Below are 27778 nucleotides of genomic sequence, written 5' to 3'. Positions count from 1 at the left end.
ATGAAAGAAATTAAAGATGATACAAATAGGTGGAGAAATAGACCATGTTCTTGGATTGGAAGAATCAACGTTGTGAAAATGAGTCTACTACCCAAAGCAACATACAGATTCAATGCAATCCCTATCAAATTACCACTGGCATTTGTTACAGAACTAGAACAAAAAATTTCACAATTTGTGTGGAAACACAAAAGACCCCGAACAGCCAAAGCAATCTTGAGAACGAAAAATGGAGCTGTAGGAATCAGGCTCCCTGACTTCAGACTATACTACAAGGCTACAGTAATCAAGACAGTATGGTACTGGCACAAAAACAGAAATATAGATCAATGGAACAGGATTGAAAGCCCAGAGATAAACCCACACACATATGGTCACCTTATCTTTGATAAAGGAGGGAAGGATACACAGTGGAGAAAAGACAGCCTCTTCAATAAGTAGTGCTGGGAAAACTGGACAGCTACCTGTAAAAGTATGAAATTAGAACACTCCCTAACACCACACACAAAAATAAACTCAAAATGGGTTAAAAACCTAAATGTAAGGCCAGACACTATCAAACTCTTGGAGTAAAACATAGGCAGAATACTCTATGACATAAATCACAGCAAGATCCTTTTTGACCCATCTCCTGGAGAAATGGAAATAAAAACAAAAATAAACAAATGGGTTCTAATGAAACTTAAAAGCTTTTGCACAGCAAAGGATACCATAAACAAGACCAAAAGACAACCCTCAGAATGGAAGAAAATAATTGCAAATGAAGCAACTGAGAAAGGATTAATATCCAAAATTTATAAGCAACTCATGCAGCTCAATAACAAAAAAACAAACAACCCAATCCAAAAATGGGCAGAAGAACTAAATAGACATTTCTCCAAAGAAGATATACAGATTGCCAACAAACACATGAAAGAATGCTCAACATCATTAATCATTAGAGAAATGCAAATCAAAACTACAATGAGATATCATCTCACACCGGTCAGATTGGCCATCATCAAAAACTCTAGAAACAATAAATGCTGGAGAGGGTGTGGAGAAAAGGGAACACTCTTGCACTGCTGGTGGGAATGTAAATTGATACTGCCAATATGGAGAACAGTATGGAGGTTCCTTAAAAAACTACAAATAGAACTACCATACGACCCCGCAATCTCACTACTAGGCATCTACCCTGAGAAAACCATAATTCAAAGCGTCATGTACCAAAATGTTTATTGCAGCTCTATTTACGATAGCCAGGACATGGAAGCAACCTAAGTGTCCATCAACAGATGAATGGATAAAGAAGATGTGGCACATATATACAATGGACTATTACTCAGCCATAAAAAGAAATGAAATTGAGTTATTTGTAATGAGGTGGATAGACCTGGAGTCTGTCCTACAGAGTGAAGTAAGTCAGAAGGAGAAAAACAAATACCGTATGCTAACACATATATATGGAATCTAAGAAAAAAAATGTCATGAAGAGATTAGTGGTAGGACGGGAATAAAACACAGACCTACTAGAGCATGGACTTGAGGATAGGGGGAGGGGGAAAGGTAAGCTGTGACGAAGTGAGAGAGTGGCAGGGACATATACACACTACCAAATGTAAATTAGATAGCTAGTAGGAAGCTGCCGTATAGCACAGGGAGATCACCTCTGTGCTTTGTGACCATCTAGAGGGGTGGGATAGGGAGGGTGGGAGGGAGGGTGATGTAAGAGGGAAGAGATATGGGAACATATGTATATGTATAACTGATTCACTATGTCGTAAAGGAGAAACTAACACACTATTGTAAAACATTTATACTCAAATAAAGATGTTTTTAAAAAAATGAACAGCTTTCAAGCAAAAAGAAAAAATAAAAATAAATAAACAAAAAAAAAATTGTATTTTTCAATTAATATTTTTGCAAAGAATATCTTATTAATACTAAGTTATAGAATTGATAAGCTTAAATTAATATATGTACTGTACTTGTCTTTTTCAACAGTTTCTTGATAAATAGTAAACTGGTCCTGCATATAGTCTTCATGTTTGTGAAATATATCACATGTTGGCCTCCAGCTATGGAAAAACAATACTGTAATTAGCATCTCAGAATGATAAACAAATTTAAGAAATAATATAAATGAATGTAACCATTTAAAGATAAACAAATCTTTCCTTTCCTGGAAAAAACAAGGTTACATCAAGAAAAACATTCCGATCACCACCACTATGACCATTCATGCAATCATACATATGCTGAAATATCAATATCGATTAATTTTTACATAAAGCCTGTTTTGGAACCATGACTAGGGAAGGAACAAACGTGACATGGATGGACTATGTATTACTATGGCATTTCTGGAATATACTCTGCAACACTCCAACATCAGGCTTTGTTTCTCATCATACTTCTAAGATCTTAGTTAAGAAATTCTTTTGGAGTAAACACTTAAAGAACTAGGATAGGACTTCCCTGGTGGTACGGTGGTTGAGAATCTGCCTGCCAATGCAGGCGACACGGGTTCGGGCCCTGGTCCGGGAGGATCCCACATGCCGTGGAGCAACTGGGCCCGTGAGCCACAGCTACTGAGCCTGCGCGTCCGGAGCCTGTGCTCCACAACGGGAGAGGCCGCGACAGTGAGAGGCCCGCGCACCGCGATGAAGAGTGACCCCCTGCTCGCCGCAACTAGAGAAAGCCCTCGCACAGAAATGAAGACCCAACACAGCCAAATTAATTAATTAATTAATTAAAATAAATTTTTAAAAAAATAAATAAAGAACTAGGATAAGGGATAAAAAGAGGCTTTTTTCTCCTTTGAAATTTAGAAAGTCAGGTTTTATACCCTCCTGAACTTGAAAGAAACTAGACCATAATGAATTATAAAATCAGATAGTAAGAATAAAATGAATATTCAACTTATACATTTATTACATGACTCGAAAAATGTTGCCAGTGTGAAAAATCTAAAATTAAGTATACACCATGGCAGCTTACATTCTAAGTATTGTTCAAATATTTCCTCTAGCTCTTTTTTCTAATCTTTATTTACTTTTTCAGACTCAAAAAGTATGCATACCCATTTTGGAAGAACAGAAAAGTATACATAAGAAAATAATCATCATCTATATTCTCAACACTGAATAATAACTACTAATATTGATATTATTTTAATAAATTATTTCCAGATTTTAGTAAAAGTACATAGTTTAACATCTTTGAGATCATATTCACATATACAACATATCATCCTTTATCACTTTTAAACTATCAATATATACATTTTCTTTGTCACTAAGAATTCACTGTAAAGGTTTTAATAAATACAACATATTACACGATTTATCTAACCATTCCAATATTGTTGGCCATTTTGGTTAGTCTAGGTTTCTCTTAAGAACTTGTACTTAAACACTTGTCTGAGTTTACAATCATTTCCTTAGGCAATATTCCCCAAAATGGAATTATAAGGTCAAAGGTTATATATACATACATTTTGAATATTTTTAAAATTCCATAAGAAATACACGTTCACTGAAAAGATATTCACTGTAACCATTTTGATGTACATATTTCTAGACTTTTAAAATTATAAATAAATACACAATTACCAAATTGAGTTTATTCTATAAATGTTGTTTTAATGTTTTGTTCAATTTGTAATATACTATTAACACCTTTCCATGTCAATATTCACTTATATCATAAACTAATGGGCTGCCTACTGTTCATTCATATGGATATACCAAAATTCATTTAAACAATCACCTAATTTTGAACATTTGAGTTGCTTCCAATGTTTTCCTATCATAAAAAAGTTGAAATAAATACCTTGTTGTACATTACATCTTTGAGAAAATGCCTAATTATTTCCTTGTGAAAAATTATCAGAAATGGAACTGTTTAACCAAAAGTCATGCTTATTTTTAAAGCCTTTAAAGTATACTTATATGTCATCCAAAAGGTATATACCAGTGTACATTCCTACAGTGTATGAGGTGATTTTCTTATTTCCTGGTCAACATTGGGTATTATCCTTCTTTAATTTTCTGCAAAACTAAAGGCAAAAGAATATATAGTATTTTATTATTGCTTTAATTTGGATGTCTTTGATTATTAGTAAGATTGAGCATTTGTTCACGTTTATTAGACATACATTTCTTCATTTTGGTATTCACCTGTTTACCTTCTTTGCTTATTTTTCTAATGGGACTTTGGCTCTTTCTTATTAATTTCTACAAGCACTTTATATTTTAAAAATTAACCCTTCTTTGACATTCTCCTACCTTATCCTTTTGCTTTTTGTATCAATTTGAGGTGTTTTTATTTTTAATTTGCATGTGTCGTATTTATCCATTGTTTCCTATGTGGTTTCTACCTTTGATGACATACTTAGAAAGGCCTTCCTCTCTCAAAGATTATAGTCACCTATATTTTCTTCTAATACTTTCATGAATTCATATTTCACATTTAAACCTCTTAACCAGCATGCTGAAATCATGAACTAGAGGTATTCATGCATTAAAATCAACAGATCCTACTAACTGCCCTCAGAACCCAGCAGAGAATAATCTTGTATAAAGTAAAGTACATCTTGGACACAGTAGGTTCTGTGGGGAAACTACCAGTACTTTTCTAGCACCCTTTGCAGCTACTTGAGGGAAACCACTGGTAAAACTTAACTACCATAAACCTAAATCAAACTAAAAGAAAAAGTTCAACAATATGTAGTTTTTTTGTTGATTAGATTGCCAAAAAATTTGAACATTTAAAAAATTAAACATAATTTCAGTGTTAGCAAGGGTGTGAGGAATAGAAACTCTCATATATTGTTGGTGAAAGTATAAATTAGTATAATTTTGGGGGGAGAGAAGTTTGGCATTACTTATCAAATATTTAAACATGCATACTCTTCAACCTGGCAATTTCACTTCCAGGAGGTCATTCTATAGCAACTGGTCTAGAAATATGGAAGGATACCTGTACATGTTGTTTATAATAGGAAATAACTGGAAATAACCTAAATGTCTATTAATAGGAGAATGGTTAAATAACTTAGGATACATCAATACTATAAAATACTATGGAGCTGTTAAAAAGAAGAATGAAATCCATACATAATCATTACATGTATAGTACCATTTACATTACATATTGTTAAATTCTAAAAACAGGTTGAAAAATAAGTTTGGTATGATCGCATTTTTTAAAAAAGGAAAGACAGATATACAGGTAGATGTATATATAAGCATATGTAATAGTGATGTTGAATATATATTTTAAAAGGTCTGGAAGGATACGCACTGTTAAGAGTGATCACCTGTAAGGAAGAGGACGGGGTGGGGATGGGGACTACAGGCAGGGAAAAACATTTTACTCCATACATTTGTATAGTCTTTGAATTTTTTTTTTTTTTTTTTTTGTGGTATGCGGGCCTCTCACCGCCGCGGCCTCTCCCGTTGCGGGGCACAGGCTCCGGACGCGCAGGCTCAGCGGCCACGGCCCACGGGCCCAGCCGCTCCGCGGCACGTGGGATCCTCCCGGACCGGGGCACGAACCCGTATCCCCTGCATCGGCAGGCGGACTCTCAACCACCGCGCCACCAGGGAAGCCCTGAATTTTTATACTAGGCATGTGTTACTTTTATAAAATTTTAAAACCAATATAAAAAAGTAATGAAGGAAAACCAAAAAGTTTATGAAATTTTTAAATAACAAAATATTTTAAAACAAATAATTCTTAATATAGTACTTAATACAAAGACAGTGATCCTCATAAAATTAAATACAGAAAACTAAACATTTTATTCTTGTAAGTACCTGTCCATACAATTAAGTTCCATTAACAAGTCTTTGTTTCAAAATGTTTGTCTTATAATAGATGTAACTACTAGAATCCAGAACCTGAATCTATATGAAAGAATTCTTAACTTACTAAATAGTTTTATTTTGAAAAGCTACTAATTTTAGGCTAGGTTTCCTTGACAAAAATAAGATCTTGAAAATTCGAAGATGGAAATTATTTCAAATTTATTTATCTAATCGGAATTTTCTATACTGAGCCTAGGTTATTCAACATACTGTATTTAGACTAACTGGATCTGAATTAGAGATCTTACAACTCTTCTGTTTTTCTTTTGAAACTTCTGTGATCCCTTTTACAGTGGTATGTAACACGGAAATTTAAGACTTGATTCATCATTTTCCTAATATAAAATACTACTTTAAAGCAACAGTGTCTTCAACTATAAACTCAAAAACCTTGAATAAAAGAATCTAATGACAACTATTGAAAGTTTCTTTAAAATACTCACTTACTACAGTTGTCTTGGGTCTCCTTACTATGTTTACAGTAATGACTGATTTCCTCATCTGTTGTTTTTATAGTTTCATGTATCTTACAAATAGTCGCTTTGTTTTCTTTAATATCTTCAAAGCATTCTGGAAATCATAAATTCACAATAAATACAGTAGAAATGGCAACTGACCTAGAAAAGGAGAACCAGAGAATGGAGAGGAAGTGAGGCTTGAAATGGGAAGGGCCCTATACTAAAAAGCACAGGACCAGAGTCAGGCTTGCTCCTAGACCCAGAAGCTAAGAATTTGTGTTTTAGATTGAAGAGAAACAAACGTCCCCTGTCCCACATCTTTCATGTAAGCGGGCTGGATTAAGTAATATCTAAGATCAATGGCGTCTTATGATGTTATGAGTTCATGCAAACATTTACTCATATGATACTAACATAAGAGTTTTGTTTTTGACAAATGTGGAATTTCTATTCATCAATTCCATGTCATTATTTAATGCACCTTCAACTCACTTATTTCTTTGTTACAGTGAGTAAACACAAGCTAAAATTAAAATGTAATTTCTTAAAAAGATTAAAATAAATTCTTAATATCCAATATTCTTTTTTGCTGCAGAAAAGATAATCAAATTCTATAATACCTTTCAGAACTATTAAGAAATTAATGTGTACTTTCTTTTGATAGTTTTTATGTAGGATCTTAAAATACTATATTTATGTAATTTGCTTTGCCATTCCACTCATAATATTAATTTTCATAATTAGCATTCCTGAAAATGTGGCTTCCATTAATCCTGGCCACTGACTTTTGATTTCTAAAAATATTTAAAATTTTTCCCTCAAATGTTTAAAATAACCTGTGTTATTTGAGAAAAATAACATTTTCAATTGTATTTAATTAAGGGTGATTTCTACTTAAAACAAAATGCTTAAACACAAAATAATTAAACGCTGAATACAGAAAATTATTGAAAAAATAGTTAGGGTAAATAGCTCATTATTAATCACTACATAGAACCAGGGGAAAAGTTCTAATGCCAACTATAAATTACTCTAAACAAGGCAACAGCATAATATCTTATATTCCATAAAAAAATTAAAACATCTTTGTCATGCAAAACTACTTACTATTAATTCGTTGAATCATATCTTCTTTAGTACTTATATCTTGCTCATACTGGAAAACTAAAATAAATTACTCTTTTGTGACTTCATTTCATTGTTACAATGTCCAGTGATAATACAAATAGTTACCTACTTTTTATTTCCATTTTATACATACCAAATTCTAGCAAAAGTCTGTCCAAACTCACAAATAGGCTGTCATTCATCTCGGATACGTTGCTAAAAAAATAATAATAAGGAAGAGTTTTCTAAAAACAACCTTTTGACATAGCATTATTACAGAAAAATGTGGGTGGAGCAAGAAGTGGGGAGGGAAGAGACACCTTCATCCTGGTACTGGGCAGAGCCCTAGCAGGTATTTAATAAATAGCAGGTATTTAATAAATGAATGTCGTTATATATATTAAAATAAATGTATACAGTTATCTATAATAAATTGAATGTCGTTACATGACTGAAACTTCATAATTGTTTATACATGGTCGTGCCATAAGTCACTGGATATTCTGGAGTCCACGGACATCCAGATTTCTCAAAAGGATATGCCTTTAAAATAAATAATATCTCTGAATATGTCCTTTCTCGGAGTGTGTACTACTACACGCAGAAAAATTCTTAGAGAAAGTCAGTCACCAACAGCGAAGTAAAGCCTACAGGAACCTTGCAATTTGACACTTGCGAATTTACCACCGAGAATCCAAAAGTGTAGGTATTCACTGGACTACCAAGCCGCATTAAAAAAAAAAAAAAATACGCGTATGGCGGGGTTTGGATCACTCGTTACCCGCAGAGTCGAGGAGCTACTCTTCCCGCGCGTTTTGAAGCGGGGAGTTCGCTCGCCGACTACCTTCACAGCCTACTCGCTTCTCCTCACCCGAGTCCGCCCCCGACACTCCAGCCACAGGGCGGCCCCCGAAGCCTCGGGCGGCAGTGGGGCCGAGGGCGAGGCCACGCGCTGGGAAGCCACCAGAACGCGACCTCCGGTCGTACTTCAGGGACAGGGCCCGCCAGCCCCCCAACCCCCTCAGGGCCGCCTGCCTAAGGAATAACCGCAACCGCCACACGCAGTTCTTTCCCACCCACCTCAGAGGCCCCTCTGGGACCCGAACGCCCACCCTTCCTTCCCCGATCCCAGACTCTAGTCGGGGTCGCGAGCGCCGACGACACTACAGCAGGTCGCGACACAGAACGACCCGAGCCCCCACCTCGACCCCGCTCGGCCCCGCTCGGTCCCAACTGGCCCGGCGAAGCCCACCGCGGGAGTTGGAGATCGCGCTGAAGAGAAAGACGCAACTCCCCGCGAGACCTGCGCGGCGGCGCTCCCTCCTCCCTCCCGCGGCGAAGCAAGAATCCAGCGTCCCACCGCCCAGAAGGGTGTGCTGGGGTCAGAAGCCCTAGAGCCAAACTAGGAACCTGTCAGGCGCTGGGTTGTTGTTTTTTTTTTTTTAATCCATTCCGCTTGTGAAATAACAGTTTAAAACATATTGTGGAGAACACACTAAAATTGATATTAACTTTTAACATGACAACAAAAACCACTCGAATCGTCAAAATTCAATTTCGCATTCAGCATTCAAAACTTCTTGAAAAGCAAGTATAAGAATTCAAATACGTTTTCATTCAACAAAATGTTTTGAGAGTGACTCATTTATTTAGTTTCAAATAAAATGCACATTAATATTTTCTGTCCAAAATGCTGTCTTTGAGTATTTTATGCTCTTAGACTTTGCATATACAAGTGAAATAGAGTTCACTTTATTTATAATTTATAAATTAATTATGGTTTATAACTTGTTCACAATAATTAAATAGTCCCCAAACTGCCTTCATTATTGGTATATTTCTGGTGAAAATGTTTTTAATACTAAATGATGTAAATAGTTGCCTCAATTCCCAACAACCTAAGTTGTTTCACAGATTAAAATGAAAAAGATACTTTCAGAGATTTTTTTGCTTAAGTACTTCAGATCATATATGTATAACCAATTTTATTATAATATGATGTAATGCTGCTCATTAGTATTAATGATAGTGAGTCATCAAGGCTAATTTAATGTAAATTTGATGACATAAGAGATTTAGAAGCTTTATTCTTTACTTGTTTATGTTTATTAGCTATCCCTTTTTAGGAAGGTATGAGAGAATGGATATGAAGGCTAAATTATCATTAGTCTTGCTAGCACTGCTTTGCTATGACTGTCAAGAAAATGTGACAGGTCAAAAGAGCTGATCCACTTCAACTTAATAGTAGATTCTCTTAGGTAAAATTGTGGAAACCTAGAAACACCACCTTACTGAGACCTGAAAATCAATTTATTTGCATTTACATTCACATTTATGCATATCCTAATACTCTCATAAAAATATACCTGAGTTCTACCAACTCCACTACCCCTTATTCCATTGCGAAAATTCCTTCTGGAAAAGCAATAAAGATGAAGATGTTCCATCTACTGGAGAGTTTTAAATAATAAATTTTATTCTCTCGTCTAAATCCCCTCAATGAAATATAATGTTCTGTTTGAAAAATTATAGAATGTTGACTCAGGTAAGCATTTATCCTAACAACTCATTAAAATCTCTCCCTACCTATTATTAGCAACTTCCCCTCTTGCTCCACACATGTAAATCAGAATCTAAAGAAATTCTTAGTTTAAAACTGCTGCCCATTCTAATTGCACTGTATTACTGTTACTTTTACCGCTAAATTTATCAATAGAAAGCACGTCTCCTACCTACAGTTCCTTTCCACTCCTTTCTTCATTGACTTTTTCAACTCAACCACTGTACCCCATCACATTTAACTGCTTTCTCAAATAATCAATAAAATATTTTTATTCCAAATATAATGGTCTTTTCTCAGTCTTACCCTTCCCTCTTTTTTTCCTAACTCTCTTCCATACTTGGTCCCATTAAAATTCTTTGCAACCCTAACCCTGGCTTCCAAAACACTACTTTCTTAAAGTTCTCCCATATCTCTTACCTGCCCTTCTGATTTTGGCTTCTACTTCTTTCCCTCTCACCATCACTACCCAACTATAGACTCTTATCTAAGCTTTTTCCTTAACTATACCCCCTTCTATATGTTCTTTGGATTATTCATTCAAAATGTGCTTAAAACTCCCAAATCTATATGCCCAGTTGCATCCTATTATCTGAGAGTTATCCAATATTTACATTTACATGCTTTTCCATCAATCTGGGTTCAATCCGATCCAAATCCAAAGTCATCTCTTCCTCTCCCTCTGACATACCTGTCTCAGTGGCAGAGTAATTCTCCACAAAATCAATACATGAAGAGTTGGTATCTTACATGACTCATTACTCTCCTCTTATAAATAATTATTCACAAAATCTTGTTGATTTTTTTCTTTGACATATCCCTTGTATACATCCAATCAACTCTGTAAATAGTCTTTGTAGTTAGATATGGATTCAACTTCTGATTCTGTTATTTGTTAAGTCAAAACTTTGGGCAAGTTTCTAACCTAAACTTAAGTTTCCTCAAATGTAAAGTGAGAATTAATAATTCTACATCTTGGCTTCTAAGACACAGTATTTACTTGAATTTTCTTCTATCTCTAATAATTTTTCTATCTCCTCTTTCAGATTCATCCTCTTCTACTCAATCATTAACTGTCATAAATTTCATAGGTTCAATCCTAGCCCTTTTCTCTCATTCTGTTTTCTATGTTTAAGTAATCTCATCCCTGTCTATAGCTTACCGCTATACATATGACTCACAAATGTGTATCTCTAGCACAGACCTCTAGTATCAATTCAAGTCCTTAGTGGCAAATAACAGAAGTTGATTCTGGCTGATTTAAGCAAAAATCAAATTTGTTAAAGAGGATGTTGTGTAACACAAAATCCCCAGAATAGCTTGAGATCCAAGCTCTAGCAAGGAAGCAGCATAGCAAGGAGCAGTGCCCAAACTCACACTACAGAACTGGTGGTCAAGATACCCAATCACAACCAAGCACTACAGGCTGCAGCTCACACCACTACTACCGGCACAAGATGCTTCAGTACCACAACCGCCCTAAAAACTTGATCTTATTTCAACTGCCACCACTGCCAGAGGGGGTTCTTCCTAGGGCATACTTCTTTGTGTCACTTATTCCCAATCCAAAATTTTGGATGGATACATTTGATTAGAGAAGCCTAGGCTCATACTCCACTTCTTTGTCCTTTCAGACTGTTAAGGTGTGAACTTCTCCAAACATAAGAAGTGGATTTAAATGCTGGGAAGTCAAAAATAATAGCGACTTTCCATGATATTTAACCTCTGAATTCTAAACCCACATATCTAACTGCCTACATGATAAGTCAAAACACAACTCGTGTGTTCCCTCCACTAATCCTGTACCTTTTTTTATCATCTCTCTTTTCATGAATAGGATCAGTATCCAGCTGTACATACCAGAAACCTAGGCATCATCCTTGACAGCCTTCCTCTCCTATCATCCCCCATATCTAATCCATCACAAATCCTACCAAATTTACCTTTTAAATATCTTTCAAATCCATCCATTTCTCTCCATCTCAGTTGCCACCATCTTAGGCCAAGTTACCGTCATTCTCTCATTTAGATTATTGTAATAGCTTCCAAAATGGTTTTACTGCATATCTACTCTGGCCCTCTTGTCCATTAATCATCCATCCTTCAACAAAGCAATTCTTAATTGCAAATTTTATACTCTCTCTGACTCTCTCTCTGTCTCTGTCTCTCTCCCTCTTTCTGTCTCTGTCTCTCTCTCACTCTCTCTCTCTCTCTCTCTCTCTCTCTCACACACACACACACACACACACACACACACACACACACACATACACAGACACCTTAAGACAATCAATGGCTTCCTATGCTTCTAAGAATAGGGGACAAAATTCTTACAAGGCCGTTTATGATCCTGTCCCCATATATCTCTGCTTCTTCATATTATACCAACTTTATCTTCCTCCTGAAATCCAGCATTAACATGCTTCTTTCCATCACAGGGACAATGCACTTGCTGGCTCCTCAGGATGGAATGCTCTATCCTTCCTCATTTAATAACCTCCTACTTATTTTTCAAATCTCAACTAAAGTATCACAGCCTCAGCAATGCCCATTATCAAGTCTCAAAATTCTTGTACTTATCCTTCATAGCCTTTCACATGGTTATAATTCTAAATTATTTGTACAGTTGTTGTATAAATATCTATATCATCTACCATACTGTAGGCTCCATGAAAACAGGCTCCCCTTTTTCCCCTCCCCCAACACACACAAATATCTTGGCAGCCACAAAGAATAGGTTACAGCAGTTTTGTTATAATGGCTATAGTCCTAATTCAATTCACAAGCAATTCCAAGGGAATAAATGCCATTTCATTCTAAGAACAGTCCTTATAGGGAAAATAGTCATAAAATAGGAAGTGAAGAAATGTGAATCTGCTAACACAAATTTATTTACATGAATAGAAATCAGGTCAGTGGGAAAAACAACAGGATTAAAGTGTGCCAGGATTTTCAAATATGTATGATTAAATTTACATTTTAATATTAAAACAAAAATCTCTCCTTTGTTTTCTCAGTTGGTCCCCTGTTTTGAAATTAGTTGACTTTCCCGGTCAAATTAGGTCTATACCTTCATCACCTCCTTGAATTACCAAGTCAATAAAATATAGGTAGTTGTCTGACAACTCTGCTGACCTTTCTTGACAGTAATTCTAACACTAGTAGGTTTCCAAGTGTGTGCAAACCATATTAGGCAAAAAAAAAAAAAACAGCCTTTTTTGTTCTTGTAGATGCCATTTAACATTAATCTGACTCATTCATTGCTTTACTGTTCATGTACCTTTGATTTTATTCTTGGTGCAAGCCTATTTCCCTCAAATATGTCTACTTACTTCTAAAATCCTATTAAGTGGGATTTTAAATTTTAATTTACTCTTCATTATACTATCCTTTATGTCACATAATTCTTTAATTTTATTCTTTTTTTGCTCACCATTTTATCCCCAGCACCAAGCAGAGTGCCTAATACATGATAGAAACTCAACAGATACCTTAAGGAGTAAATGAATGAATGGTAAATGCTCAAAAAGTGGTTACATCATTTCACATCTGGATTACTGTAACAGGCTGGGGACAACCCTTCCCCTTTGATCTATTCTTTATTTTTCCTATTCCATCCTATAACAATACTGCTTTTTCTTACATGCATTTCATCATGATTCTCATATAATTCAAAGAAATTAAAGATTATATTTTCCTCTGCTTCAAATTGGAATGCTTCTGTACTATTTTAATATCTTCTATAATTTGACCTCAACTTTATTTCTCAACAAAACCTCTCTATTTTAAACCGTTCCCTCACTGATCCATGAAGATACTATGTTTATTTAAGCCTCCATGGCTTTGTGTTCAATGTTCCTCCCAACTGGAAAGTTTCTCTCCTTGATCCAGTCAAGATCTACCCATTCTTCAGAGTTCAATTCCCAAGAAAGCCTTCCCTCACTATTATAGATAGTCCTTTTCTCTGAAGTATATGGCACTGTGTGTACTACTTAACAAACACTGGTTTTATAAAGATGAAGAAAGTCCTTGCTCTCAAAAACCTCACCATTTGACAGTGAAGACAGATATTGATAGTTATGACTGCTATCATAGAGATACACATATGTGATTGGATGATAGTTTGGGGATATTAAATTAATGACTTCAGTGACCTTTAATTCAAAGTCAGTCAGCAACTCTGTACCAGTCAGGGTTTCAGCAGGAAACAAAAATCACCCCAGATGATTCAAATGATAAGACTTTACTGAAGAGACTACTTATAAATGTACAGGCAGAGGACAAGGTGTATGGTGTTTCACTCATAAAGGTAAATGTCTACAAACCCAGATTCTAGCAACAGGTGGCTGCTCAATACTCCAAAAAGCCGTATGGGGCCAATCCATATTGTAAAACCATCCATTCCAAAGAAGAGACCAGAAAGGATCCAAAGAAAACCAAATGTATCTGAAGCCCCATCTACCCCACAATGAGGTCACTTTTACTCCATTCCCCATACATTAAAATGCCATTTTAGAGAGGAAGGCAAAGGAAATCTAAAAGATTTAGCATACCTCTGAAGCAGACTGAGTTATCTTAAAAGAAACTTTTAAATTGGCAGTATCTATCAGAAGTTTAAAGTTGTCCCCCTGACTGCCCCTGGTATCCAGCAGGGTAGAAGCTCGCAAGAAAGATTCGATCAGTTATAAAGAGCTAAAGTCTCAGGACATCCAAGACTCCCTTCTCAGACAACAGAACTCCTCTTTCATAACAGTAATCAGTAATACTACTATCTAGCTCCCACAGGGCTCTGATCTCAGAAATGGACATGTGACTAGGTAAGGAATGGCCTGGCCAATCACAGCACTCCACCTCTGAGGTCAGTCTTTCCTTAACTAGTACATGTAGAATAATAGAAGAATATTGTCTCTCTGAGCTGGTGAACTCCAAAAACCTTGTAAAGATGGAGCAGGTGATAACTATCTTTCTCACCATATGGAAAAAGCTGCCCTATAATGAAGGCAACACCAATGAACACATAAGCAAGATACAGAAGAGTCAGCTAGTCAGTTCTGTAAGTCAAGAGATTCTCTTTTCATTCCAGATAGCCTAAGTTGGGTTTATATTGCCTGCACCTATAGAGTCTTTTTAAAGAAAGCAGAAAAGTAGAGATGATGAAATTTCGTGTCACTACACATGCCATTTGAAATTTACTTGCATCAAATTTCCAAGCATTGGGACTTCCCGGCGGTCCAGTGGTTAAGACTTCACCTTCCATTGCAGGGGGTGCGGGTTCAATTCCTGGTCAGGGAACTAGATCCCACATGCATGCCACAACTAAGAGTTCATGTGCCACAGCTAAGGGTTCACATGCCACAACTAAGGAGCCCGCCTGCCGCAGCTAAGACCCAGTGCAACCAAATAAACAATAAATAACTAAATATTAAAGATTAAATAAAATAAAACCAAAGTGTCACAAAATTTGTTTTTAAAAAATGGTCCACATCAAAAAGAAAATCTAAAAGAAAAAAATTTCCAAGCATCAAAATCTATTAAATTTTCTTTGTTTAGTCTCCACCAATTGATTATAATCATGCCATATTTCAGAGCTTCTAAGTGTACTTTTTCCCCCTGTATACAGAAGAACCATATGTCTTCTTTACCATATCACTAAATCCCTCAGGCTCCATACTGATTTTTGAATGCACTAGCATAATTTCTAAGCCCTGAGTAAGCATAAATTCTCCACTTTGAAAGACCTATACCTTCCCAGGCTAACCACTCAATTTCATTAAAGACTATTTCTTAGGTTTCAGTCTGGGTGCTTTCACAGGAGTAGGGGGCAGATAGGAAAGGCCAATTATCAAGACCCTGCCCTAGACAATTCCTCAAGCTCTAACCTCATTTTCTACTCCTCTTCCTGTTCCAATTATCTATATCTACCAACTCAGGGGGACTCAACGGAAAAACTTCCTCATTCATTTTAAACAATAGTAAATGTTAATTATTGTACCATGCTGTAATACAATGATGCCTTCAAAATCCACAGAGTTGTATAGGACTTAAGACCTTTATAATAATAACCTCAAGCCATGATGCTTTTTCAATTCTCATGTCTGTTTTTCCTACATGAGGAAAGTATAAAATTTTATTGAAGGACATAAAAGAGCGTTTGAATAAATGAGAGCCAGTCTATGTACCTGAATGGGAGCATTCAACATTGTAAAGATGCAATTTATCCCAAATTAATCTATGTAATGAAACTTGTTGCAGGAGGTCATCAAGAGGACATGACCGCCAGTTGACCCAAGAGCTGGACCCAGGCAACTGGAAGGTCCTCACCCCCTCCTCTGTCCATGGAATGTACACTTTGCTTACCATTCCAACAGTGGGAGTCATTTTCAAGGATGAAGCCTTAAGAGAGTGAGGTGTTGTTGAGACCATCTGGATTGTATATGTGACTGAACCCAGTTAAGGCCTCTATTATAAACTTTTAAGATTTGATGGGTTGGTTCAGAGACCTACTCAAATTGCAATCACCGAAGACAAGTCTTATAAGCAAGTTCCCTTGCTTACTAAACCTGCCAGCTATCAATATGGAGTAGTCTGCCTCTTTCTTTGTTCTCTCCTTGCTCTCTGTGTTCAGGGGGCCAGTTTGCAAACCAACAACTGGTGAGCCAGCCAGGAGATGGAATAAATGGGCCTTGAGAAAGAGTCATCTGTGGGGGAAATCCTGAGTTGGCCATTGACCTCTATGTGAGGAGAGGTGGCCCATATGTCAGATGCATGTGGACCACCCCATGAGAATGAGGACACCCCAAAAACGTGGCTGTTTTAATGAGCTTCTTTGAGAAACTACACTTAAGAGAGAACTTAAGTAAAGAAGGGAAACAAATGGCTGCCACAGTGGGCTGGCCTCTACTGTGGGCAGTTTGACTGACCATCAATGCCCAACTAGAGACTAACTTGAGTTAGAAAGTTGGAAGAAGAGCTGAAGTTAGAAAAGGACATGCAGTTATCTACTACTCTGCTAGTTTCAGGAGCGGCAGACAATTTTGGAAGACCAAAATAATAAGTTGGAGACCTTAGAATGCTAATTTGGAAAGCTAGGAGATCACAAGCTGCCATTGATTAAAGTCCATGTGCTTGTGATAAAGCCTGATTAGGACAGTAAGAGGTAGAATCTTTGGGAAAGTGAGGAGAGCAAAGAGGAGGATATTGTTGTGATTGACAATGAAATAGGCAGAGTAGACCCATGCCATCCGACCTTTAACGCAAAGAAAAATTTTAAATAGTAATTACCCTAGACTTTGATAATAGAGAAATATACCCCAAAACTCCCAGGAGAAAACTTGCATTCATTTTCTGTCCCTTCAAGTTGTAAATTTTATCTGAAATGGAAATACCTCAGGAGATAACTAAAACAGCCCATGATTGCCTGAGACTGAACAGAAAAAAGGAGGGAAAGAGATTATTTAAAATACAGATGACTACAGAAGCGCTGTTGCTCGAAATCTAGTCCACAGCTCCATAAGATTACCGGTAAAGGGCAAATACAAATTTTAATTTTAAAAGTCTTCTCCACAAATATTAGTAAAAAGCTTTAGCCATGTGAGTGGGTAAACTTAACTTGTTCCATCTACCAGAAACACATTTGGATTCAACTGGCTTATAAATCAGTGAGTTTTATATTGTTGTACCTGATTCTTGGCTAAAGTTTTAGAATGAAAGCTATGGAGTCTCTGTGTCTGTCTGTATGTTGATGGATGTCTATGAATATATGTTACATATATGTGACATTTTTCTACCTCTGGAGGGTATTGCCAAAATTAATCTGTAAATTAGCTCTATTTGATTGGCTTAAAGAAAAATAAGCTTTAATATCAATAGTGTACTTGTGTAAAAATGAAACAATTTTTTTCATCTGCTAAAAGGACAAAGTTGTTTTGGACTGTTGGTCTGTTCTTAGTGGGACTGTGAAAGGTTTTTCTTCACCTTTTAAGTAATCTGCCTAGAAAACAGAGATTCTGTGTTTTATCAAAATAATCTTCTGTGCTTCTTGTTACCTTTATCATGCTTTGATTACTTAAGAAAACTGAGTCTTCTCTATTAAAAGAGGTACGTTGTGGTTTGGTTTTGTTTTTACAACTACATAACTTTACGTATTTGCCTTTGAAGTCTCTAATTATCACTTTGGTTAACTGGATAACTAAGTACTGTTTCACGGTGACCTATGGTCCTATTCAATCAAGTGTTTTAAACCTTTTGATATATTTGACAAACTTACCCCAAATCAAATTCTTAACAAAGTCCTGTTGACCTTGAACTAACTGGGATTTTCTAGAGGGCCCCTGGAACATCTCAGAGATATGTAATCTCTCCTTATAAAAGAGAATTAAATTAATTAGGCTTATTTGATATATTCAAGGCCTATATATTCAAGGCCCAGGCACGGCCATAAAGTTTGGGGGAGTTATTTGGTTGGGTAAGATGTGCATTATCATAGTAGCTGTGATCAAAAAGGTGCAAGCCTATCCAACCCTTAAGAACATGAAAGAGGTGCAAGTTTTTGTAGGAATTTGGGGGTTTTGGTTTTATTCCCTACCTAGCACAGTGTCTCCATCCTTTATACTGCCTGGTGAAGAAAGGGCACGTGTGGGACTGGGAATGAGAGCAACAAGCTACCTCTGAAAAGACAAAAATACTAGTGAAGCAGATTAAAGCTCTGGGCATCTCTCATGCAGGGCTACCATTTGAGTTAGATGTATCTGTGACTCTGGAAGCTTTGGGTTGGGTGTTGTGGCAGGGGCAACAGAATGAGAAAGTATCCCTAGGATTTTGGTACCAGTCCTGGAAGGGGGCAGAAACCCAATATACCCATCCCACCCCCAACACACACATACAGCAACAGCTCCTGACAGTGTATACAGTGCTCCTCAGGGTAGGTTCTCTCATGAAAGAACAGCATATCATGGTAAGAACTTCCCTTCCTATCAAAGGGTGGATGGAGAATATGTTTCATCAACCCACTTCTGTCATGGCTCAAATTCCCACTTTGACTAAGTGGCATACCTATATGCAGCAGAAGAGCACCCTGTCTGCCAGCCCACTGTCTCTAGAAATACAGGTGCTACTAAGTCCTGTAGAATATGAAGATGCTCTGAATGCCTCCACCCCTATTCCTGTGGCAGCCCCTGCAGCCTATAGAGAAGGAGTGGAGGAAATTCCTGCTGATATCTGATAAACAGATGCCTGGAAACAGGAACAAACCACAGCAGCCAGTGGGCTGAACTCAGAGCAGTTTGGCTGGTGATCACTCATGAACCCTGGTCATTAACCCTTTGCAATGACAGTTGGGCTATTATAAAGGGATGATCCCTATGACTTGGACAATGGGAAGCTAAGGAGTGGATGATCATGAAAAAGCCTCTGTAGGGTCAGGATGTGTGGAAAGATTTTTAGGTTTGCCTGGAAGAGCTTCAGGCTGTCCCTACTGTCTTCCACAAGCTGGTTCACAAGGCACTGACACACCCTGGCAATCAAGAAGCTGATGCCCTAGCTAAGGTACAAGCCCTAGCAACTGACTCTTCACTATATATGGCAGATTGGTTGCATAGAAAGAGTGACCACCCACAATAGCATATGGGTGGGATGGCATATTGTCAAGGATGCGGGATTGCCCTTCAAATACAGTGACTTGGTTTATGCAGTAACGACATGCCCTTTGTGTTCTAAACAACACCTAAGGCAATTACCAAAGGAGTCTGGGGCCATATACTGGAGTTCCCAAACAGTGAGGTATTGGCAATTGATTACATTGGTCCCCTCCCTCCAAGTAAGGCTTCTAAATATGCCTTGGTTTTCATGAACACTGCAATCTGGCCTAACCCAATCTTTCCCCTGCCACGGCTCAAACCAGGCTGCCACCATTAGGGGATTAGAGAAGCTGAGTACCATGTACAGATACCTTCATCAAATAGATAGTAATTGGAGGTCACATTTCAAAGGTTATGATATGCAGGACTGGGCAAAAGAACATGACATTGAATGGAGGTTTCATCGCCCCTATAACTGGCAAGCAGCAAGGTTGATAGAAAGCAAAAATAGGATATCAAAGCAGCAGATTAAAATACTAACAGGTAGGGCTTCCCTGGTGGCACAGTGGTTGAGAATCCGCCTGCCGATGCAGGGGACACGGTTTCATCTTTGGCAGGCAGATGCAGAGATCTACTCGTCTTGCAGTCAACCAAGACAAGTCTCATAAATAAGTTCCCTTGGTTACTAAACCTGCCACCTACCAATCTGGAGTGGTCTGCCTCTTTCTTCAGTCTCTCCCTGCCTCCATTTATGGGGCCAGTTTGCAAAACAGCACAATTCCATGAAAACTCCACTGGAATCTGGGGTTGTGAAAAAGACTTGACAAAACTTACCTTAAAGGTGATCTGGAAGAAAATATTCACAAAACAGCCAAAGAATTTTTCTTCAAAAATACTGAAGAAGAACTTGCCCTATCAAATATTTAAATGTATTTGAACGACAGCAGGGGAACCATAGGAATAAATAGACATATCAGTGAAAGAGAACAGAAAGTCCAAAAGAATACCTATGTATACATAGAAATTTAATATGTGATAAAAGTGGAGTTTCATATCTGTGGGAAAAGAATTATCAATCAATAAATAATGGCAGGATTCAGAGGTGGTAAAACTAAACTCTGGGAAATATACAACAGAGGCAACTTTTTGGTCTTAAAAATCTCTTAGAGCCACTGATTTTAATCTCTAGACTGTCTCCAGACCACTGAATCTCTGCTCATCCCAACAAGTCCTTAAGGCCCAGGTCAAGAGCTTCCCTTTCCTGCATGGTGACACACTCGCTCCTGTCTTCTTCCAGCCGCGCAAGTTTTCTTGGCACCTTAGGCAACCCCACCTGCTTCCACCCTCTTAACATTCCAAGAACAAGCACAGTCTAGACACATCCAGGCCAAACAAGACTGCCAGAGAAAGAAGAGAACCCAAGCTGTCAGAAGACAAACCCAGGTCTGGAATTGAAGGTTTCCAGAACATTCTGAGGCCAGGGGTGAATTAGCTGAGAAGCAGAAAGGGGAAGAAAAGTCACAAAGAAAAGTTTACACTCTTTTGATTGAAGGAGGAAGGGTCTTAGAAAGGAAATGGAGCCAGGGATGAAAGGGGATGCATTTCTAGTTTTTTTTGTCCAGGGAAGGAAGGAAGAAAGGAAGGAAAGGTGGGGGGAGGGAGGGAGGGAGAGAGAAGAATTAGAAAATGATTTGAAGGGGAAAAAACCCTGTTAGAGTCCAAATTTCCATGAGACCTCAAAATAAATCCAGATGGCTTAAATTTTTTTTTTTTTTTTTGCGGTACGCGGGCCTCTCACTGTTGTGGCCTCTCCCATTGCGGAGCACAGGCTCCAGACGTGCAGGCTCAGCAGCCATGGCTCACGGGCCCAGCCACTCCGCGGCATGTGGGATCTTCCCGGACCAGGGCACGAACCCGTGTCCCCTGCATTGGCAGACAGATTCTCAACCTCTGTGCCACCAGGGAAGCCCAGCTTAAATTTTTTTTAATCTAGAAAGAGCAGGAGAAGAAAATACAGCTTATCTATAACATGGAAGGGACACTGTACTACGTATAACACCCGAGACAGAAACAGATTTGATAGATCTATGTGAAAATTATAAAAATCATAGGACAAATAACACCATAAAGTGAAAAAGCAGGAAGAAATATTTGCAATATATGACAGGAAAAAAATGTATCCTTAATGTTGGAAGAAATACTACAAATGAATAAAAAGAATAAACATCCCAAATCAAGGGATTTAATTGGGAAATTCTCAAAAGAAGAAATACAAATGACATGTAAATATGTAAAACTGCATAACCTTATTAATAACCAAAGAAATGGCTATTTTGAAAACATGAGAAACTATTTTTCAAATATTTGTTTATTTATTTATCTTTATTTTTGGCTGTGTAGAGTCTTAGTTGTGACACATGGGATCTTTCCATTGTGGTGCACGGGCTCTTCGTTGTGTTGCACAGACTTTTCTCTAGTTGTCGTGCATAGGCTCCAGAGAACATGGGCTCTGTAGTTGCTGCACGAGGGCTTAGTAACTGCAGCGCACGGGCTTACTGGCCCTGCGGCATGTGGGATCTTGGTTCCCTGACCAGGCATCGAACCCGCGTCCCCTGCATTGGAAAGCGGATTCTTAACCACTGGACCACCAAGGAAGTCCCAAGGAAACCATTTTTCATCTATCAATCTGGCAAAGATTTAAAAGAAGAATAGTGGCCAGGGTGTGGGGGAAAATGACACTCACACGGTGTGGATATAAGTAAAAATTGGTAAAAGTCCTTTTGTATGGCAATTTGGAAATACATATCACTTTTTAAATATGTAAACTCTTTAACCCATTCATCTTACTTCCAAGAATCTGAAGGAAAAATTGGACAATACAAAAAGATGCTCATTGTTTCATTGTTTCTAATGGTGAAAATTTGGAACCAATTTAAACAATCATCAATAGGGACTGGTTAAATAAGTTATGGTATGTACGCTGTGGAATACAGTGTAGCCGTTCAAAATGATAACATGTATTTATTATCAGGAAAAATGTTCATAAAATGTTATCATTAAAAAAGAAGGCTATAAACAGTATGAATAATATGACAGCATTTCTGTCAAAAGAAAAAATACCTGTATCTCTGTGTGTAGAAAAAAAAAGTATATAAGGATATATCTATGGAATAATGACATTGCAAAAAACTTCCATTTTTTTTTTTTTTTTTCCCGGTACGCGGGCCTCTCACTGTTGTGGCCTCTCCCATTGCGGAGCACAGGCTCCGGACGTGCAGGCTCAGCGGCCATGGCTCACGAGCCCAGCCGCTCCGCGGCATGTGGGATCTTCCCGGACCAGGGCACAAACCCGTGTCCCCTGCATCGGCAGGCGGTCTCACAACCACTGCGCCACCAGGGAAGCCCAACTTTCACTTTTGACTCCATAAGTATATGGATATTTATTGCAGTGAGCATGTGTTGCTTTTATAAAGAGAAAAACACAAAGGTATTTCCAGTAGGGGAAAAAATAACACTCTAGATGAGGAAAATATATGAGAAAAAAAATCTAAATATCAACAAATGAACCATAGCAGAGGGAAAGATTGGAGAGGAATATGTGTCTGTATGTGTGTGTAATAAGAATAGACTGTCTAAAAGTGTGTGACATAATTGCTAAATAAGTATTTTTAAAACACAAGGGATACACTACAAGAAAACTCTAGGTACTACATCATTTCAGAAAACTTTGGGATTGGGGTAACAGAGGAGGAGGAAAGTGGGGAAGTGAAAATACTGTAAAAGTCTAATTCTATTTGGATGGCGAGAACAATGGGGAAAGTAATACCATAGTAGGAAAAACTGCATCTTGATGGGAAGATATTATAGACAATAATAGAGTTTATAGACAATAATAGAGTCATATGTAACGAGAGCAAGGAAAGGAAAGATAACCATTGATGGACTAGAAAATACTGCAGAACTTCTAAATTATTATTTCAAGGACAAGGATAAAAAGATGGTCAAGCAGAAAGAAGATGAGAAGGGTAGAAAGAAAATTTAACTAAATGAAGGTTGAAATTAACTATTAAAATTCAAAAAAAATCAGTTCAGCCCCCAATTTTAATCACTGTAAAGACAAATTCTCTTACATTACTTTCACAAAAACCTAGGAATAATAGGGAAAGTAACCGATAAAATACAAAACAGAAAAAAGAGAGGATTAAAATTCCATAGTGTGAAGGATCTGAGGGGGAAAAATCTACTGTTAAAGGAAACATGCACACATTTCTCTGCCTCTTAATTTTTTCTAAACCTACTGTCACTGTCTGCCTATATAATTCCGTGCCAGAGCTTTGCAGCTGGTCCCCACTACGGCTTAAGCAGACTCCTCTCTGTGTTTCCATTTAAAAGTCTTTATTTCAAGAGGTGGGCCTAGAGCATCTGCACTTCCAAAATTACCATACAACTGATCCAAAATGATTGAAACAAAATTGGTTTCAAAAATTGCCTTAGGCTGAAAAGATGAAGGCTAACATTTCAGACCTAAAGAAACATTTATCACAATTCTCTGTCTGTAATAGACTTCTGTGGTTGTAGTAGAAATGTTGACAGCTTGTTAATTATAGAAATGCTAGTGAGCATCACTGTTATTCTTTTGAAAGACCTGACAAAAGAGTTCGGAGGTTTTTTTACTTAAACCAAGCCTTACAGCACCTCGAGTCCAATCTCTCCTTCCCAATGAGCCTGAATTCAGTTCCATTTTCCTGCCAGCATACGGTGTGATGACTCAGAGAAAGGTCATCAATAAACCCAGACTCCAACATTGCCACCCTGCAATGAAGATAATTGAAGTCAGAGAATCACGTTTGAGAGTTCAGGACTTTTTAGGGTTTGCAAGGGTACACCATTTGACACCACCCAGAATAGTTTCAGCCTCCCTGAGATCCATGAACTAGTGTGCATCAAACTATGAAAGTCACAGCATTAGGAAACAGCATAGGACCTTACACATGGCAGCCACCAATAAATATTCATGTGTGATTCAGATCCTCACCCTCAAACTCAACGGGAATTATACCATCTTCCTTGGGTAGGGAAAGCAAGGTATGTGATAAATACAGGATTGCATCTGTGTTTTAAATGTATCTCTGCCACTAACTAGTTGTATAATATGAGTAATCATTTAACCTCTTGGTCTTCGTATTTTACTCACTTGTAAAATGGAGAGGGTCTGAGCAATAACTTTCAACCATTGTTGTCTGTCCCACCAGTTACTCAAAGAACATAAACAGAAACAAAACTCCACTTTCCCCAGAGATATTTCTAAATTTTTAAGTATTCAGTCACCATAAGTATCAATTACAATAAAGTTTTAAAAGAAACAAAATTACAGTGGGTCCTTAGGAAGAGATTTTATTGGTGTGGCCTAGACCTAAGATGAAATTAAAAGGGCACTGATTCCTTTAAAAGTGCTTCAACTCCAAAATAAACAGAATTTTAGCAGGTTTTGTATGTCTGTGTCTTGTTGATTATTTTGAGCTCCTCTGAAGCAGGGTTTCTTAACAGTGATGCTACTGACATTTTTGGTTAGGGGTGGGGGCCGCTGTGGCAATTCGCTGTAAGATGTTTAGCGGCATCTCTGCCTCCATGCATTCAGTGCCAGTTGTGACAACCAACAATGTCTTCAGACATTGCCATATGTCCCCTGGAAGGAGGGGGTATAATTGCCCTCCTGAGATTTGCTACTTTGAAGGGTAAGATGCCATGAAAATTATATTTTTTAATATAATTCTTTAAAAGTATTTTCTGTTAATGAACTGGATTAATGCAGAATTTAAGGTATTTATTGGAGGCTAATGTTTCTATTTGATTTTACACTACTTGGAAGAAAATGATCATTTATTACACATATAATACATGTAATTAATGCATATATATGACATACAATACATAAAATCGAATGTGAATAATGTTTGACTCATGCCAGAAGGCATAAACAAATTTACATTCTTTCACTTCATTGAATTATAAGGTGTCTAGGTGTATTTTAGAAAGATACTTTGATCTTAGATTTGAAAATGGTCAAAAATAACCTGCTAGTGGAAAAAAACAATGTTCTAGTAGAGAATTATGAATTAATTATTCTTTCAGTCATTAAACTAATGTTTCATTAGTGATAATAAAGTGTTTATAAATGACATGCTGGTTACATTTTAAGAGTTAATCCTTCACATAAGAACCCATTGATACATAGCCCTAAGCAAGCTATGCTGTGGTGTGGTTAGCCCTCTGAAGATTTAGACTTACCCTCACAGAAGCAGAAGAGAGAGAGAAAAGTGAATTTAAAACCATAGTTTAAATAAGGGGTATAACTTGCAATACAGTCCTTGGCTTAAATACAAACTATCATCCAAATGCCTAGAAGCAGCCACAAACTGGAGGTCAAAACAAAGTTACATAGTCAGCCTAACATTTTAAAAAACCATTACTGCCAATTAACCAATACTTTCAAACGGTAAACTTCCTCACATTTAAACTTATAAACATTTCCTCCAATTAACAACACAAGCAATTTTGCATCATTTAAAAAACAGATGGTAAATAATTTTGCAAATAACAAAAATATCTCATCTATTAAAATTAGATCAATATTTTGATTGTAATACTTTTTTGTATTTTTGTATAATATCCAGTTAATTTTACAGCACCAAGAAATCTACAAAACATTTCTCAAAGAGGCATCTCTGTTCTTTGTTACAAGGTGCATACATACAGTCAGGGGAAGAATGCATGAAAGACAGCAATATATCTTGGGAACTTATTAGGATAGTTAGTATTTTAAAACTAGGATATTGAATTAATTTCATAATCTGAAGAGCTGGACCACCAAATTCATAAACAAATATGTCTATATTTATACAGTATCATCTAAAAATCAGAATTCTAAATTCATGAATAAATGAGAGTGTGAAATTTTAATACTGTAATTTCAAAGGCAATAAAACACCCTTCTAATCTTGAATTTTTTTTTTTTTTACATTATTTTCACCTATTCGCAACACATGGCTTTGAGGCCCAGGAAAGGAAAACAAAGATCTCTCCCCACATAGTCAAAATGGACATACACAAAAGGCTGGGACCTCATTGTTTTCCAGTCTGTGACTCTCACATGCAGCACAAACGTCTTTATCAAGGAATTCAGATGCATTCAATTACGATATCGTTAAAATCCCTGACTATGTGAATTGTATAGGAAAGAAAACAGACACATCATTTATTTTACAGCTTGATTTAGGAGAAATCAAAGAAAAGAAAGACAACACGACAAGAGACTGGAAACTAGACATAAGAATGTATTGACCTCTACAAAGTGCTCTCCACTGGCAAATCTTTCAGCAAAGTGTAACCTGGGCTCCAAGTGTCCCTCTACTCTAGAGAGCAAAATCAGAAGGGGCAAAACGAGGGGAAAGATAGAAGTCCTAGACTGAACTCAAGATTTCTGGTATGAACCTCACAACTCCCTGGAGGCGCTTTGCCCTGGTGCCTCTGCAATGAACAATTAGACACAATTTTTCCCGGGAGGTCATTGTCCTCTACCCGCTTTTTCTCCATAAAATAAAAGTCTTGAGTTTGCAGAAAGAATAGCCATCTACGTATTCCCAGTGAGAATCCAAGGCCTCCCAAATCTACTAGTAGCTGCAAACCAACCACAGAAAGTTGCAAACCTGCCCAGATGGGCCGAGGCCAAAGGCTGCCGCTGCGCTTTCCAGGCTACCTGGTCAAGCACGTAAGACAAATGAAGTCGGGTGTAGCGAGTTCTCTGCAAGGTTGGCGCAAAGTTCCAAAATTGGTAAAAATCTATCCCTCCGTAAAATTAAGAAAAGCTCCAGCCTTCGCCTGGCAAACCCGGAAAAGTGCGCTTCAGCCGTGGGGTGGGGGGCCATCTTCTTCACAGTAGAATTATCTCTAAGGAAATCCTCGAAGCTCCTCATTCTCAGGGACGGGGGCTCACAAATTTCTTCCCTTTGTCCCTACCCGGAGTGAAGCTGATGAACGAACGTGCTACCTCAGTGTGCCTTGGAGAAGTTTATTTCCCTTGAGTTGATAAAATTAAGCCAAGCCCCCTGCGATGGTGAAGACAGGATATCCTGACAGTAGACCCGGGTCTCTAGACACCTCTCACAATCTGCCCGCCCCGGCGCCCAGACACAGCGTCCGGCGGGGTTCGGACTCGGCGGCAGC

The 27778-nt window shown here is 37.6% G+C and overlaps 1 protein-coding gene across 1 annotated transcript in view; it reads right to left on the bottom strand.

Annotated features, from left to right (window-relative positions):
* The window catches only part of C3H14orf39 (chromosome 3 C14orf39 homolog), a 58469-nt gene extending 50846 nt beyond the window's left edge, over positions 1-7623 (bottom strand). Inside the window, exons 1-4 of the mRNA XM_059059666.1 lie at positions 7575-7623; positions 7421-7477; positions 6299-6425; positions 1971-2060 (exon numbers count right to left, since the gene is read on the bottom strand). Of these exons, the coding sequence (XP_058915649.1) occupies positions 1971-2060; positions 6299-6425; positions 7421-7477; positions 7575-7623 (323 nt within the window). The remainder of the gene's footprint in view (positions 1-1970; positions 2061-6298; positions 6426-7420; positions 7478-7574) is intronic.
* Between the last annotated feature and the right edge of the window lie 20155 nt (positions 7624-27778).

The sequence above is a fragment of the Kogia breviceps genome, chromosome 3 (assembly GCF_026419965.1).
Source record: "Kogia breviceps isolate mKogBre1 chromosome 3, mKogBre1 haplotype 1, whole genome shotgun sequence".
Classification (NCBI taxonomy): domain Eukaryota; kingdom Metazoa; phylum Chordata; class Mammalia; order Artiodactyla; family Physeteridae; genus Kogia; species Kogia breviceps.
The sequence above is the reverse complement of the archived record's forward strand: the minus strand, read 5'-3'. Positions and strand labels throughout refer to the sequence as shown.